Source organism: Pipistrellus kuhlii, unplaced genomic scaffold, assembly GCF_014108245.1.
Source record: "Pipistrellus kuhlii isolate mPipKuh1 unplaced genomic scaffold, mPipKuh1.p scaffold_m20_p_23, whole genome shotgun sequence".
Taxonomy (NCBI): Eukaryota; Metazoa; Chordata; class Mammalia; order Chiroptera; family Vespertilionidae; genus Pipistrellus; species Pipistrellus kuhlii.
The window spans coordinates 8,959,107-8,974,243 of NW_023425522.1; the positions used below are offsets into that span (position 1 = coordinate 8,959,107).

The 15,137-nt window shown below is 57.5% G+C and overlaps 2 protein-coding genes across 2 annotated transcripts; both read right to left on the reverse strand.

Moving 5' to 3' along the window:
* Nucleotides 1-9,537: 9,537 nt before the first annotated feature.
* Nucleotides 9,538-12,496, reverse strand: TMEM95 (transmembrane protein 95). Its single transcript, XM_036451778.2, has 6 exons — nt 11,278-12,496; nt 10,996-11,052; nt 10,157-10,237; nt 10,053-10,073; nt 9,846-9,950; nt 9,538-9,721 (listed from the first exon to the last, which is right to left on the reverse strand). Exons 1-6 carry the CDS (start codon nt 11,444-11,446, stop codon nt 9,630-9,632), a joined length of 525 nt encoding a protein of 174 aa, XP_036307671.2. The 5' UTR covers nt 11,447-12,496; the 3' UTR covers nt 9,538-9,629.
* Nucleotides 12,497-12,617: 121 nt separating this feature from the next.
* Nucleotides 12,618-14,510, reverse strand: KCTD11 (potassium channel tetramerization domain containing 11). The gene has a single exon (XM_036451774.2). It carries the CDS (start codon nt 13,722-13,724, stop codon nt 13,023-13,025), a length of 702 nt encoding a protein of 233 aa, XP_036307667.1. The 5' UTR covers nt 13,725-14,510; the 3' UTR covers nt 12,618-13,022.
* Nucleotides 14,511-15,137: the final 627 nt, after the last annotated feature.

The following is a 15,137-nucleotide window of genomic DNA, read 5'->3' on the forward strand; positions in this document are numbered from 1 at the left end:
AGGACTTCCAGATCAGGCTCCTGCATTCTGACACCTTCACAAAATTATTAGTCACTAAGACACCCCAGAACTGGACTTTTTTTTTTTTTTTTTTTTTTTTTTTAAGTTGCCCCTTTATCTTAGTTCAGCTCATTTATACGGCGAAGGTTATTTTTGCTCAGAATCTCAGCAATTCCAATTGGAAAGCCAAAATCCAAACCAGCCACCCATTTCTTTCCTCCAGTTCGGCCTTAGCCTGGGTTCTGCCAACCCTTAACCTGGGGTTCTGTCAACCCTGGTTCCACCTCGAGGGTTTTAAAACACAGCTCAGGTAAGGTCAGACCCTCTGCCAAAGCCAGGGAAGGTCCTGGATCCAAGAGACAGCTAACCCAATGGGCAGAGCTCAACGGGCCCTTTGCTGGATCCTAGCTCCAAGTCCAAGGCCAAGGGATGATCCCCAGTGAGTTTTCTTTGGAATTCTGCCATGACTACGCCAATTAATGTTAACGAAAAAACCATTGAAACCTGTAAAGAATTTTTGTGAGTTTATTTGAGCCAAACTGTCGACATATGCCGGGAAGCAGAACCTCAATGAATTGAGATAATGCTCCGGAGAATGGCGGGTTACATTTCTATATTTATACACTGCAATCAAAGGAAAGGGACGTAGGTGAGTTACATGAAACTCAGATTAGGGAGGTGGGACAGAGCGAAGTGGGGGAAACCTCTGGGATAGGGTAAAAGGTGAAATGATGGACAGGAGCTTCTTTTACAGAGATGGATACAGGATACTCTAACGGAATTAACAGTTGACAATTAACTTGACAACAATAACAATGAGGGAATGTCTCGAGGCCATTTGTTGTGCCCTGAGGGGTCTGGGTAAAAAGGAAGTTACAAGTTACCCAGACATCTCACAGATAGGTTATCTTACAGGCAGGAAGGCAGATGGGATCAGTAAAGAGATCTAAGTTGATCTTTGTCAGGTGAGATATTGGCCTAGAACATGACTACCCACTGTAACCTGTTTGTAGTTAGATATTTAATTTTCAAACCATCTTTTGCGGTTATTTTAGGTCTCTGAGTTTGCAAGACTGCCACGCAGGCCTCCCCTGAGCTTGTCAGGTTAGCGTGTGGCCCTTTTCCTTCACAATGTGAACATTACTTTCTATGCTGACTGTACTTTATTGAGGTATAACTTACATTCAGTAACATGTACAAATTTAACTGTATAAAATCAAAGCACGTCAAGAAATGTGCCAGTACACATCCCTTAATGCAGATAAAGACCTGGAACAATCCTACAAGCCCAGAAAGTTACCTTGGGCCCATTTGCCATCAACCCCATTCTCCAGAGGCAACTGCTTTTCTGATTTCTTTCTTTTTAAAAAAATATATTTTATTGATTTTTTACAGAGAGGAGAGAGGGATAGAGAGCTAAAAACGTCAATGAGAGAGAAACATCGATCAGCTGCCTCTTGCACACCCTCCACTGGGGATGTGCCCGCAACCAAGGTACATGCCCTTGACCGGAATCGAACCCGGGACCTTTCAGTCCGCAGACGGACACTCTATCCATTGAGCCAAACTGGTTCCGGCCGCTATACTGATTTCTAAAACCCACAGATCATTTTTGCCTGCTCTTGGCCTTCTTATCAATGGAGTTTCACGGTGTTTATTATTTGCATTTAGCTTCTTTCATTCCACACATTTTGAGACTCATCTTAGCGTTTACATACTCTTCTGGTGAAGACACAATGGCTCCAGAAGTTCCTTCAGGGCAGAGCATGTGAAACCTGATTTTTCTCTGAATGTCTGGTGTCCTCACAGGTCTGCGTGACCCAGAGGCCCTGTGGGAGTTGAATGAACACACGAGTGCAGAGCCCACGGGGAAAGTAGGACTATGGGCAGATGCGTCCAGAAAGGCCGGCAGGAGCCAGAACGGGCATCAATTTATCCTTCCGGCAAGCTTTCCCTGTGCCGGATTCTGGGCACTCGGGTGAACAGTAGGCTGAATACCTGCCGGGCTGGGATTCATCCTACAGAGCCTTGCAGAGCACGGTCAGGAGCGTGGGCCTCACCCGGTGACTCTGGGAACCGCTGAAGGGTTTTATTTTATTTTTTTAAAATATATTTTATTGATTTTCTACAGAGAGGAAGGGAGAAAAATAGAGAGTTAGAAACATGGATGGGAGAGAAACATGGATCAGCTGCCTCCTGCACACCCCCTACTGAGGATGTGCCCACAACCAAGGTACATGCCCTTGACCGAATCGAACCTGGGACCTTTCAGTCCACAGGCCGATGCTCTCTATCCACTGAGCCAAACCAGTTAGAGCAACTGAAGGGCTTTAAATAGGGGATGACCGACCAGCTTGCTAGAGAACGAGACTGGGAAAAGGTGAGCGAGAAGAAGCAGGGAGCTCAGGAAAGCGACTCTTACCATTGGTTCAGGGGAGAGAGAGTGGCCCGGGCGAGGCTGTGTCTACGTGATGGGGAAGGCCGAGGATGGTGCACTACCAATGGCCTCGGTCCTCCATGTTCCAGCAGGGAGTCTGAGGTGGAGCCTCAGCCCCACCTTTGCCTTTGGCCTGGGAAAAAACAAACAGGTCATCCGAGGCCTCTTTACTCCTCCCCTTCTCCCCATTCTCACTTTGGGACTGAAGTGCCTCTCCTCGCCACCTTTGCGGGTAAAGGAGGGTGGGGGGTTGGGGAGCATAGTCTGACCATCCTCACCTCCCTCAGGGAGCACCTCCTTCACAGGAAGGTGAGTTCTTACAGCTGGAGGTCCAAACCAGGCACCACCCCAACCCGCCAGGCCCCGTGGGCCCTGCATTCGAGAAGGATGAGCACATTCACACCACCGGGGCCCGGCCTTGCCTCACTGGGCAGAGGGCCAGGGGGATGAGCAGAGGGCGCGTCCGCCCTCCCCCGCTCCTGCGTGGGTGTGGCGTGGAGGTGGAACCCGTCCCTCCGCGGAAACCTCTCCGCCCCTTTCGGGAAGCACGTCGGTGCCCCCTTGGTGTCTTTTCTGCTCTGACCCCTGAGATCTCTGGGCCCTTTCCCTTCCCCTCACCCAGGCGCCTTCTCCACCGGGGAAAGCACCTTCGTGTGCGGGATCTCTCTCTCTTCTGAGCCTTTGAGTGGCTGTTCCTCTGCTTGGAAGAGTGTTCCCACCCTTACCCCAGCCCGACCTCGCTAAGTGCAGGAAACCCATCCCTAACTGGTCAGGTCTCTTTCCCTGCACCCTCACCGCCTGGGTTTGCACTCTCTGCTCTGGTGGGATTTGCCAGTAACTGTCTGTCTGCCCAGCTAGGGCTCCAGGCGGAGAAGAACTTCATCCTGCCTGGCTGTCGCCGTGCTCCCCGTGCCCAGTCCACGGCCTGGCGCGGAGGATAAGTGCTCAGGAACCGCTGCTGAACAAATGGATGGAGAGTCGAGTCGTCTGGCCAGGGTGACGCTGAGGTTTCTGACATGGAGCGCTCCCTCGCAGGAGTGATGGGGATGGGAGTTTCCAAATGTAACCCATCGTTACTTTCCCGGTGAGACCATTCCCTCCTCCCTCCCCATTTGGCATCCCGTGTCCCACATAGAATGGTGCTAATCTGTGAAGTCAATGGGATGCTCTGAAAAGGATGGTGTGTGACTTCTGAGGTCCTAAAAGACGGCGCGGCCTTTGCCCTCCTCTCCTGAGTCACTCGCTCTGGGGGAAGCCAGCCACCATGCCATAAGGACTCTCAGCCCTCTATGGGGAGGCTCTACGCAGGGAGGGCCTTCAGGGCCAAGTTCTAAGCTCCTTTTTCTGCCCACTCTTCCAGCTGTCCGTTGTTGAGTAATAATACCTCATGGGGGAAAATCATTATGCTCCCGGATGCTGAGCACCCGGAATTCCCGCAGGACGCTTTGGGGAGGGTTTACATCTCTGCTCCACTTGGTCTTGGGTCTCGGTTGGTAAAACTGAAATCTGGGGGTGACTTGACGGCTGGGGGGCTGTACTGTCACTACTCTGTCTGGCAGTCGATGGATTTGGGCTGAACTCCTCACGTAGGCCAGGAATCCCCATAGCATCGTGACTCTGCTCCAGGGTGAGAACCTCGAGAGGCAGAGGGCAGAAGGTGCCGATTTCTTAAGGCCTAAGAACAGAAAGTGGCCCAGCATCACTTTGCCAGACAAGAAGCCCAGGTTCAAGGGTAGGATACCTAAGTCCTCCCTCTGTCCAGGAGGCATGTGAGAGAGCATGGGGGCCGTTATTTAAAATGCCTATAGCAGGCCGGAACCGGTTTGGCTCAGTGGATAGAGCGTCGGCCTGCGGACTCAAGGGTCCCAGGTTCGATTCCAATTGGGGGGCATGTACCTTGGTTGCAGGCGCCTCCCTAGTTGGGTCGATGTCTCTCTCTCATCGATGTTTCTTCCTCTCTGTCTCTCTCCCTTTCTCTCTCTATATATTGATATTAAATATATCAATAAAAGCCAAAACCGGTTTGGCTCAGTGGATAGAGCGTCAGCCTGCGGACTGGAGGGTCCTGGGTTCGATCCCAGTCAAGGGCATGTACCTTGGTTGCGGGCACATCCCCAGTAGGAGGTGTGCAAGAGGCAGCTGATTGATGATTCTCTCTCATCGATGTTTCTAGCTCTCTGTCCCTCTCCTTTCCTCTCTGTAAAAAAATCAATAAAATATATTTAAATATATATATATATATATATATATATATATATATCAATAAAATACATTAAAAAAAATAAAATAAAATGCCTCTAGCAGCCTCCCATGTATGTGAAGGGCTCTGGGAGGCCACGCCCCGGTGAGCTGGCCTTCTGTGCTCAGAAAAGAAACACAGACGCCACCAGCCTCCTGTGCTACGTGCTCAGGAGGAGCTCCCTTGGGGAGGGCACGTCACGGGGGCTCCGAGAAGGGGCTGGAGTTGTCAGGGTGCTTCCCAGGCCCGGGGGAGCAAAGACAGAGAACTTGAATCAGTGGCCTTAGGGGGCGTGGCCTGGAGGTGGGCTGCATGAAGAAACACCACCAGCTGGTGTAATAGGTGCCACACGCAGACAGTCCACCCTGCCTCGGGGGCTCAGAGAAGGCTTCCCCGGAAAAGGAAAAGCGGAGTCTGAGCCAGAGGAGAAGGGTGTCCCAGGGGTAGGAACAAGCCCGGGCACAGGCAAGGAAACATGAGACAACAGTGTTGGCCAACTGTGAGTGACTCAGAGTGCTGTGGGGTGGACAGAGCTGAGGGGCGAGGCTCCAGGGACGTGCTGGGGTCAGGTTCCAAGAAGCATTACAGAGGCAGATCACTTACTGGTGGGAAGTGGGCACGTGGCATGGAAGGCAGAGGGTGCCCATGGTCCGCTGGCACTGCCATCAGGCCTGGGAGAGATCACAGGGCAGGGGTGGGGGTCAGGAAGGAAGGACTGTGTGGGGTGTGGGGTAGGAGATGCCTGTGAGGCATCCGAGTGGAGATTCTGGTTTGATATGTGTTTGGACAGGTTTGCCCTGAGGACCAATGAGACAGGGGAGCTGCTTGCCGATGGAGAGCTTTGAACGCCAGGGTCAAGGGCCAAGTCTATATTCTTTTCTTTTTAAAAATGTTTTTATTGCCGAAGCCGGTTTGGCTCAGTGGTAGAGCGTCGGTCTGCGGACTGAAAGGTCCCAGGTTCGATTCCGGTCAAGGGCATGTACATTGGTTGCGGGCACATCCCCAGTAGGGGGTGTGCAAGCAGCAGCTGGTCGATGTTTCTCTCTCGTCGACGTTTCTAGCTCTCTATCCCTCTCCCTTCCTCTCTGTAAAAAATCAATAAAATATATTTTAAAAATGTTTTTATTGATTCTTAGGGAGAGGGAAAGAGATGGAAACATCAATGATGAGAGAGAATCATTGATCAGCTGCCTCCTGCACACCCCACACTGAAGACCAAGCCTACAATCTGGGCATGTGCCCCGACTGGGAATGGAACCATGACCACTTGGTTCATAGATCGATGCCCACCCACTGTGCCACGTCAGCCAGGCCCAAGTCTATAGTCTATAGACAAGGAAGAGTGAGGGGAGGTTTTCTTTTCTTTCTTTTTCTTTTCCTTTTTTTTTTTTTTTTTTTTTTGTGTGTGTGTGTGTGTGTGTGTGTTTTATATATTTTATTGATTTTTCACAGAGAGGAAGGGGAAAGAGAGTTAGAAACATCGATGAGAGAGAAACATCTATCAGCTGCCTCCTGCACACTTCCCATTGGGGATGTGCCTGCAACCAAGGCACATGCCCTTGGCTGGAATCGAACCCGGGACTCTTCAGTCCACAGGCTGACGCTCTATCCACTGAGCCAAACCAGTTTCAGCGCGAAGGGAAGTTTTAACTAAGATATTAGAATGGCTGATGATTACTGAGGGCTCCTTACATGTTGGGTACAGTCCCAAGTATTTTATATGCACTTATTTGGACCTCACAGTCATCCTATAAGGTGAATACTTCTGCATTTCATGGAATTTAAGAAACCACCAGTTGTGTATATACCATTATATGTCTTCAGTTTAAGATGGATTCTTCAGAGATGTTAAAATGTAAACAGGAAAAATAAGGCCACAGAATTGGTGAAACACATGATCTGCATTTAAAATATAAAGAAACAGGAACTGAGAAGTTAGGTAACTTGCCCAAGGCCCACTAAGAGCTAGAGCCAGGATCGGAAGCTCAATCCAAAGCCCAAGTTCTCTTTTCTTTTTTTATTAAATTTTCATTGTTGAAAGTCCCCCATTGACCCCCTCCAGCCCACTCCCACCCCACCCAGGCCCTCAGGTCCCGTTGTCCGTGACCATGGGCCAGACAAGGTTCTTGATTGAAGATTTCCCACACATCCTCCCTCCCCTGCCTTCCCTCTGAGACAAAGCCCCAATTCTTCTTTTCTTTAAAAAAAAATATTTTATTAATTTTTTTTACAAAGAGGAAGGGAGAGGGATAGAGAGCTAGAAACACTGATGAGAAAGAAACATCAATCAGCTGCCTCCTGCACACTCCCCACTGGGGATGTGCCCGCAACCAAAGTACATGCCCTTGACCGGTATCGAACCCAGGACCCTTGAGTCCGCAGACCGACGCTCTATCCACTGAGCCAAACCAGTTAGGGCAAAGCCCAAATTCTTAACTATCTTTTGCTGTTGGACAGAAGGTTGTGAGCATGCGTAGTTTTAAGACCAGTGTGGCCTTTGTACTGAGGGTACAAAGTATTTGAGGGGAGCGGGCAAAGTCAGATGGCATGTCTTGGAGACACGTCCACAGGGAGAGGGTTCTAGAAGGGGCCTGGGTGCCATGGGGCGGGAGGAGGGGACAGATCCGGTAGAGGTCCTTCATGAATGGGCAGAAGCGGTTGACCTATGCATGTTGGGTGTGAACATAAGGACAACTCCAAAATGCTGGGCCTGGGAACAGCGGTACAGCACAGGCGGGGGTGAGCAGCTACCGCAGACCGGAGGAGAGGGGGATCCCTGGGCAGTTAGGACTGCGCTTCTCATCCCCGCTGGGAAGTGACGCTGCCTGGCACCTGGTGGGCACTCACTAAGTGTGGGTCAAATGAGTGGACGAACGAGTTCTTGCATGATCTTGGGCAAGTTGTGTAATCTTGCTGTGAGATCTCTGGGTCTCATTTTGTGTATAAAATGACGGCATTGGACTAGAACATGTTGAACAACATGGGTGGTACTCTCCTGGAAGGGGTAGGCATGCTTCTTCCCATCCCAGGGCCTCCTTGGGTAACCCCAAAACCTGGCTGTACGTGAGATGAGCCAGGCCCCATAGGAGGCCACTGACTTCAGAATCTCTGAAGATGAGGTCCAGGCATGGGTGGTTTTTAAAGCTTCTCAGGTGACTGAGGTGCAGCTGGTTGAGAACCTTGGCCCTGGAGCCTCCAAGTATCCAATGTGAAAACCACTGAGGTCGGTGAGGGCTCAGACCCCTTCCAGGCCCAGGCCCTGGTGACAGGCCTCTCTTTTCTTTCTTTCTTTTCCCCCAAATATTTTAATTGATTCCAGAGAGGAAGGGAGAGAGAGAGAGAGAAACATCAATGACGAGAATCATTGATCAGCTGCCTCTTGCACACCCGCTACTGGAGATTGAGCCTGCAACCTTCCCATGTGCCCTTGACTGGAATCAAACCTGGGATCCTTCAGTCTGCAGGCTGAGGCTCTATCCACTGGGCTAAACCGTCTAGGGCTAGGCTAGGCCTTTCTTTTCATGTCCCACCTCCCATCTCCCAGACCAAAACTCCTGAAGCGGCCTCACTGCCTCTGAAGCAGGGTTTCCTTGCCACATACTAGTGACATTTTGACTGGATCACTCCTAGTGGGGGAGGGCTCCCTGGTCTCTGCCCACTCCCTGGTGCCAGTAGCTTTATCCCCCAGTCAAAGCAATCAACAATGGCTCCAGGCGGGGCAAATGTCTCATGGGGTGCAAAATCCCCCCTTGTGCTCCCCTAAGTTTCCTGCCCTCCCACCCCAGGCGCAGACAGAGAGCAGGCAGGGCGGAGGCCGTTGCACAGCGCGTTTAGTGGGGCCTGGCAGGCGGGCAGCCTGAGGGAGGCCGGGCTTCACCGTGTTAGTGGAGGGCCAGCGTGCCAGCGGACTGACTGATGTGGTTTTGCTGTTCTCCAGAATCCTCATTCCCGGACTCCCAATCAGTCACAGGAGGAGCGTCTGGGGCAAACGGCCCCCGCTTTACGGGAACAGGCCGGCCGACGGGTGTGGGTGTGGGAGAGCGAGTGGAGGGGATTCTTTCCTTCTGTAGACATTTTCCTGGCACTGGTGACGGCCTGTCTGATTGGGTGAGGCTGGAGGGGAGGAACTTTCCACCGGTGGGCGCCTGGTCCCCGAGGCCCGCTGGCAGTAGGATCGTGGGGGTTTTAGAATCTGGAAGACTGAACTTTAGGGGCTGGAACGAAGGGGCTGGCAGCCTCACACCTCCCCTGCCCCCCAAGCTACGTGGAAGTTATGGGTACAAGCTCTTCCCAGCTGGAGGCTAGTATCTTCGTAAGTTGCTTTTTGCTTCAAGGAAGTGGAGCCTGAGGGAAGATGGAGGTGGGAGGTCTGGGAAGGGAAGGGAAGGCAGGGAATGGGAGGGAAAGGGAAGGGGAGAGCCGGGACCGGTTTGGCTCAATGGATATAGAGCATCAGCTTGGGGACTGGGGGGTCCCGGGTTCGATTCCGGTCAAAGGCATGTGCCTTGGTTGCGGGCATATCCCCGGTGGGGGGTGTGCAAGAGGCAGCTGATCGATGACTCTCTCTCATTGATGTTTCTGACTTTCTATCTCTCTCCTTTCCTTTCTGTGCAAAATCAATAAAATATATTAAAATATATATATATATATTAAAAAAAAGAAAGGGAAGGGGAGAGAGGAGAGGAGAGAGGAGGGGAAGGGAAAGAGGGGAGGTGATGGGAGTGGAAGGGGAAGGAAGGGAGGGAACAGGAAGGGAGGAGAAGGGAAGGGAGAAAAGGGAAGGGGAGGGAAAGGGAAGGAAGAGGAGGGAAAGGGAGGGGAGGAAACAGGGAGGGAAGGGAGAGAAGGGAAGAGGAGGGAAGGGGAGGGGAGGAAACTGGGAGGGAAGGGTGGTGGAGAGCCCTGGGCGGGTCAGAGGCAGCGAGGCCGCTTCCCGCCCCCAGCCTCCCGCACTCACTCCACCACCAGGCTAAGGCCGCCCAGGAGCAGGACCGTCCCAAAGACACAGAGGAGCAGAATCCTGGCTTCCTGGAGATCGTGGCTTCCTGTGGGGAACCCAGGGAACAGGGAAAGATGCTGGGAGCCACACCCCCCAACCCCGGGAGCCTCTGGGCTCAGAGGGCTGGGTGAGGCGGGGCCGGCCGCGGGGTGGGGGTGAGGGGTGAGGACCTGGGAAGCAGCGCTTCAGGGGCCAGCAGAGCACCTCAAAGCCCGCGCAGGTGGAGCAGTTGTACAGGATGGTGCTGCCCCCTGCAGGAGACAGCGGGTCCGGCGCTGGGGCGGCCCCACTCCACCCTCCCGGAGCACCGCCTCCTCCCGCGCCGCCCGCTCTCCCGGAGCCCACGGCGGCCTCGGTCCCTTTCCTTCTCTACTCACAGCAGGCGGGGCTGCACAGAGCTGGAGGAGAGAGGTGGGCACAGGTGAGCCCTCAGCCCCTGTGCCCCAGACCCAGGCCTCCTGGGCCCCTCCTCCGCCAGTACCTTCCCTCTCGTACTCAGGAAGCCCGGTCTTGTGAAGCCATTGCCAATAGAGAGGGAGCGAGGAGAAGGAGCTTTTGATCTCTGGGGAGGCAGAGGGCAGCCATTTTGCCCGGGGCCTCACAGGGGCCTCACAGTACATATTGACTTCCACCCCTTTCCCGGGCACCTCCCACTCACTCCCTCTGTCTCCACCTGCCCTCCACCCTTCCCTGCCCTCCCTGCCCCTCCTCCCAGCCCCTCCTCCCAGCCCCTCCTCCCAGCCCCTCCTGCCAGCCCCTCCTCCCTGCCCCCTCCTGCCAGCCCCTCCTCCCTGCCCCCTCCTCCCAGTCCCTCCTCCCAGCCCCTCCTCCCTGCCCTCCCAGCCCCCTCCTGCCAGCCCCCTCCTGCCAGCCCCCTCCTCCCAGCCCCTCCTCCCTGCCCTCCCAGCCCCCTCCTGCCAGCCCCCTCCTCCCAGCCCCTCCTCCCTGCCCCCTCCTCCCAGTCCCTCCTCCCAGCCCCTCCCCCCTGCCCTCCCCGCCCCCTCCTGCCAGCCCCCTCCTGCCAGCCCCTCCTCCCAGCCCCTCCTCCCTGCCCCCTCCTCCCAGCCCCCTCCTCCCAGCCCCTCCTCCCTGCCCCCTCCTCCCAGCCCCTCCTCCCAGCCCCTCCTCCCTGCCCTCCCAGCCCCTCCTGCCAGCCCCTCCTGCCAGCCCCTCCTCCCAGCCCCTCCTGCCAGCCCCCTCCTCCCAGCCCCTCCTCCCAGCCCCTCCTCCCAGCCCCCTCCTGCCAGCCCCTCCTCCCAGCCCCCTCCTTGGCATCGACCCAAGCCCCAGGGTTGTGCCTTCCCTCCCCAGTGACCTCACCCATGACCCTCAGGACCCTGTGCGTCTTCTCCGTGACTTTGTTCATGGACACCTCGTCTGTGGGGACAGGCAAGGAGCAGTGATGTCCTCATTAGCCCATTAGATTCTTTCTGGACTTTCCCACTGTCCACAGACGCCCTCCCAGCGGGAGAGGCCGTGGCGTCCAGGACCCAGCTGAGGGGCGCAGCAGGGGAGCCACACACTGCCCTGCTTGGGGCCGTGTGTGTGTGTGGGGGGGGGGGGGGGGCTGTCGCTGAGCCGTCCCTGGGTGGCTGGGCTTACCTAGGGCGAAGGTGGAGAAGTTCCAGGAGGCCTCGCAGTCCTTCCACTGGGCCTCTATCCGGCTGCAGAGCCACGCCAGGCGGCCCGACAGGCCGTGCGCTGGGAGGCGGCAGAAGAGACAGGCCTGGGCAGCCCCCAGCAGAGCCACCGCTAGTGCCAGAGTCCACATGAGGCCCAGGGGGCTGCGGGAGAGGGAGGCTCTGGGACCCTGGTTCTAGTCCTTTGCCTGAAAGTCGCAGAGTTCCAGAACAGTTAGAGGTTCTAGAGCATTCCAGAACAGTCCCGCTGCCCTGGGGACCAGGAGAGGGGCAGAGGGGCAGAGGAAGACGGCACTCCCCACCTGGCCCTCAGCAGCCTCGACAAGTGTGTGGTTCCAAAAGCAACTTTATTTTTCTTCTTGTGAGCGATAAATAATAAGCGACCCCCCCAGAGAAGTTGTCCATGAGTATCCCTCCCTGCGGGGACGCAAACACCCCATCCCTCCCCATAGCCTCCCGGCCCTCCCAACCTCTCCGGCTCCTCTCTGCTCCGAGCTGACTCCTCTTTCCCCTCTTTCCCCTCCCAGCGACCGAAATCCCAACAGGCCCCTCCTGCATACGTGGTGACGTGAACGCACGTGTACGCGGACACACACACACCCCTGGTGGTTAAACTATTCATTTTCACAGCCACAGACACACCTGGTGCCCAGTGTGTGAGCAACCCCAAGCAGGCCCGGACACGCAGAGACACAGAAACACCGTCGCCCACAACACAGGTGGACGCCCGGATGTCGGGGACGTGCACATCAGTCAGACACGCACGTACACAGGAAGGAAGGTGGGCCAAGGGCCAAAAAGAGCCTGTCCTCCTGCCCATGGCCAGCTCCACCGTCAGCACCAGATGCTTAAAAACCCGGGGTCTCCAGAGGGATGCTCCTCCCACAGTGAGTGGGGATCCTCCTGGCTGCCTCCTGCCGGCCTAGGGTGGGGTGCAGCTTTTCTGTCTCCCTCGGTAGGTGCCTGGGGACACAGCAAAGAATGTCCCTCCCTATGTTCCTTCTTATGCCACTGGTCAGGCCCGGCCAGGCCACTGTGCTCTAGAAGTCACAGTCCAGGAGGCCACATTGGGAGCAATCACCTCACCGAAACCGGTTTGGCTCCGTGGATAGAACGTTGGCCTGTGGACTGAAAGGTCCCAGGTTCGATTCCGGTCAAGGAATTGAATGTACCTTGGTTGCAGGTACATTCCCAGTAAGGGGTGTGCGAGAGGCAGCCGATCAGTGATTCTCTCTCATGGATGTTTCTAACTCTCTATCCTTTCTGTAAAAAATCAATAAAATATGTATTTTTTTTTAAAAAAAATCCCCCTTCCTTCTAGGCCTGTGTCCCTGCATTGTTCAGAGAAGTGCCCCCCCCCCCCCCCCACTTTTCCAGACCCCTGCATACTGAGCTCCAACCAATGAACCTGGAGGCCCACAGGCTCAGTGAGAATGAGCCAGGGCAGCCGCCACCCTCCCAGGATCAGCACCAGTCCGGCCCCTCCATACCGCCTGTGAGCCCGCAGTGGGCTTGGGCTGGAGAGTCCTGCCCACATGTGGGCTCCAGTCAGGTGCAATAGGACCTCTGACTCGGCCCCAGAGCAGAGCCAGGAAGGGTCTGCAGGGGAGCCTTCATCCCCTTTGCTGTCCCTTTCCCCCACACACACACACCGCCCCAATCCTGTCCCACAGTCAAACCCAGGGCGGTCCTCCCAGTTCTGAGTTCTCAGTGGCGGACAAAGCGCAGCGATCTGGAGTTGAGCAGGTCTTCGGGGTCAGGGAAGACGGAGTCTAGCCGGAAGCCGTGCTCCAGGGCCACCTGGAGCACCTCCTCCAGGAAGCCCGGGGTGCCCACCACCTCCCGCCGCTGCCCCGGCCGCCGGGTCCACAGGGGCTGCAGCCCCAGCTTCCCGTACTCCGCTTCGGGGAGTTCTGTGGGGCGGGGGGCCCACTCCAGGCGAAAGTGGGGCCCCCCCTCTGCCCTCTCCTCGGCGGCCACGCCGAACCGGGCCCGCAGGGCGCCCAGGCACTCGGGGTCGGTGCAGAAGAGGTTGGCGCGGAAGGTGTCCACGCGGGCGGAGCTGAGCTCGTAGTGGTGCGGGCCGCGGCGGGCGGAGAAGTGCACCAGGCGGGGGCTGGCCTCCACGTCCGCGTGCAGCAGGGCGGCCGAGGGCGCGGGGCTGCCCTGGGAGGCCTCCAGCTCCCGCAGGGCGTCCAGGAGGGGCTGGATCTGGTAGAAGTCGGCCTCGGCCTTGAGCAGCGCCGTCTCCCCGTAGCCCAGGGGCAGGTCCAGGCGGCCCAGCCGCAGGAAATTGAGGATGTGCCGGAAGGCCTTGCCATCGCGGTCAATGAAGTAGTAGTGGCCGCCTCCCTGGGAGCAGAGGTTGGGGGGGAAGGGGGTGTCGGCCCTGAACATGGCCCCCAGCATGGAGTCTGGGAAGCGGGTCAGGGTCTCCAAAGTGGTGGAATAGAGCGTGCCCCCCACATTCAGGGTCACGGGGCCCCCGAAGGAAGGGGGTGAAGAGGGCACAGGAGGAGGGGAAATTTTGGGGAGTGCTGGAGACACCAAAGGAGAAAAAGGCAGGACCTCCTGGGGGTGTGCAGACTTGGGTCGGAAGGTTCGGCCTCAGTGGGAGGCACTGGTTGGAGCCTAAGGCAGCAAGATTCGGGGGGTTCACCCCCGCTACCTCGGTGGTAGGGGGTGGCTTCCGGGCACAGGGGCGCCCAGAGGCTTAGAGAGCGGATGGAAGGAGCACAGGGAAGCCCAAGAGGAAGGCAAGTTCGGTCCAGACGCATCCAATGTGGGCGGCCAGCGGTTCCGCTCCGTGGGCTGCAGACAGTGGCTTCCGGAGTTCAGCCCGCAGGTGACGGCGCGCACCAGGCCGCCTCGGGAGGGTCCGGCTCCCGAGTCCTCGGGGGATCGCCGTCGCCGTGGGCAGACCCACCGGGGTCCTGGGGGCCAGTCGGGGGCCTGGCCGTGGCCCGGCTCCAGCGCGGGTCCCAGGAGGTGGAGGCGGGGCTCCCGGAGCTGACCGCGGCGGTGCCTCGGCTGGCTGCGGGCGAGGATGCGCTAAATCCCGCTGCGACTGTGCGAGGACTGGATGGAAGCGGCCGCGAGTCTCGGATGGAGCTGACCAGTGCCTCAGCTGCTGCCTCAGCCTCTCCGCCCCCAGGAAGTGGCCTGCGCTGCCGCCCTGCTCCTTTAAGGGCAGCCCCGCCCCCTCGGCCCGCCCCGCCCCCTCGGAGGGCGCCCGCCCCGCCCCCGCGGGCTGCGGCTCCGGCGGCGGTGGGAGCGGAGCGGCGCCCGGGGGCGCGGGGGCACCGGCTGGGCCGGCGGCGGGCGGGGGCTGGTGACTCGTGCTGTCGCTCCGGATGTGGCCGCGCCGCCCGCGGCCCAGGTGTGCGGGGCCTCACGTCCGCAGGCCGGCGCAGGCCCACCCCCGCCGCCGGGAAAGCAGGCGCGGCCCGAGCGCGGGGGCCCGGCCCCCTTCTAATGCTCCGGGAATTCCCGAGGGGGCGGGTGCTGAGCCGCGGCATTCCGGGGATGCCGCCGGGCTGGGGCGGCCGAGCCAGCGTCTGCACCCGGCCGGCCGCCAGCGCCCCTAAGGGAAGCCGGCCTCAGCCCACGCGGGCTGCCGCGCCTCTGCCCGACGGGCCTGGCCACGTCGCCGGAGCCCGAGCCCCGCCCCAGGGCCTCCCGGTGCGAGGGCTGAGGCCACGGCTCCCTCTGTCCCCTCTCCCACCCCACCCCCCTCGGGAGTTGTCCCTTGTATGATTCGACCTCACCAACTCCCATCCCAGGAGCCACAGCACCTGACAGCCTAGGGTGGAGCGGGTCCAG

Coding starts and splice junctions, on each gene's coding strand:
- KCTD11 (XM_036451774.2), bottom strand. CDS start 13,724: ATGCTGGGGGCCATGTTCAGGGCCGACACCCCCTTCCCCCCCAACCTC.
- TMEM95 (XM_036451778.2), bottom strand. CDS start 11,446: ATGTGGACTCTGGCACTAGCGGTGGCTCTGCTGGGGGCTGCCCAGGCC. Junction 11,053..11,277: donor CTTCTCCACCTTCGCCCTAG/GTAAGCCCAGCC, acceptor CTGTCCCCACAG/ACGAGGTGTCCATGAACAAA. Junction 9,951..10,052: donor TCTGTGCAGCCCCGCCTGCT/GTGAGTAGAGAA, acceptor GGGCCGCCCCAG/CGCCGGACCCGCTGTCTCCT.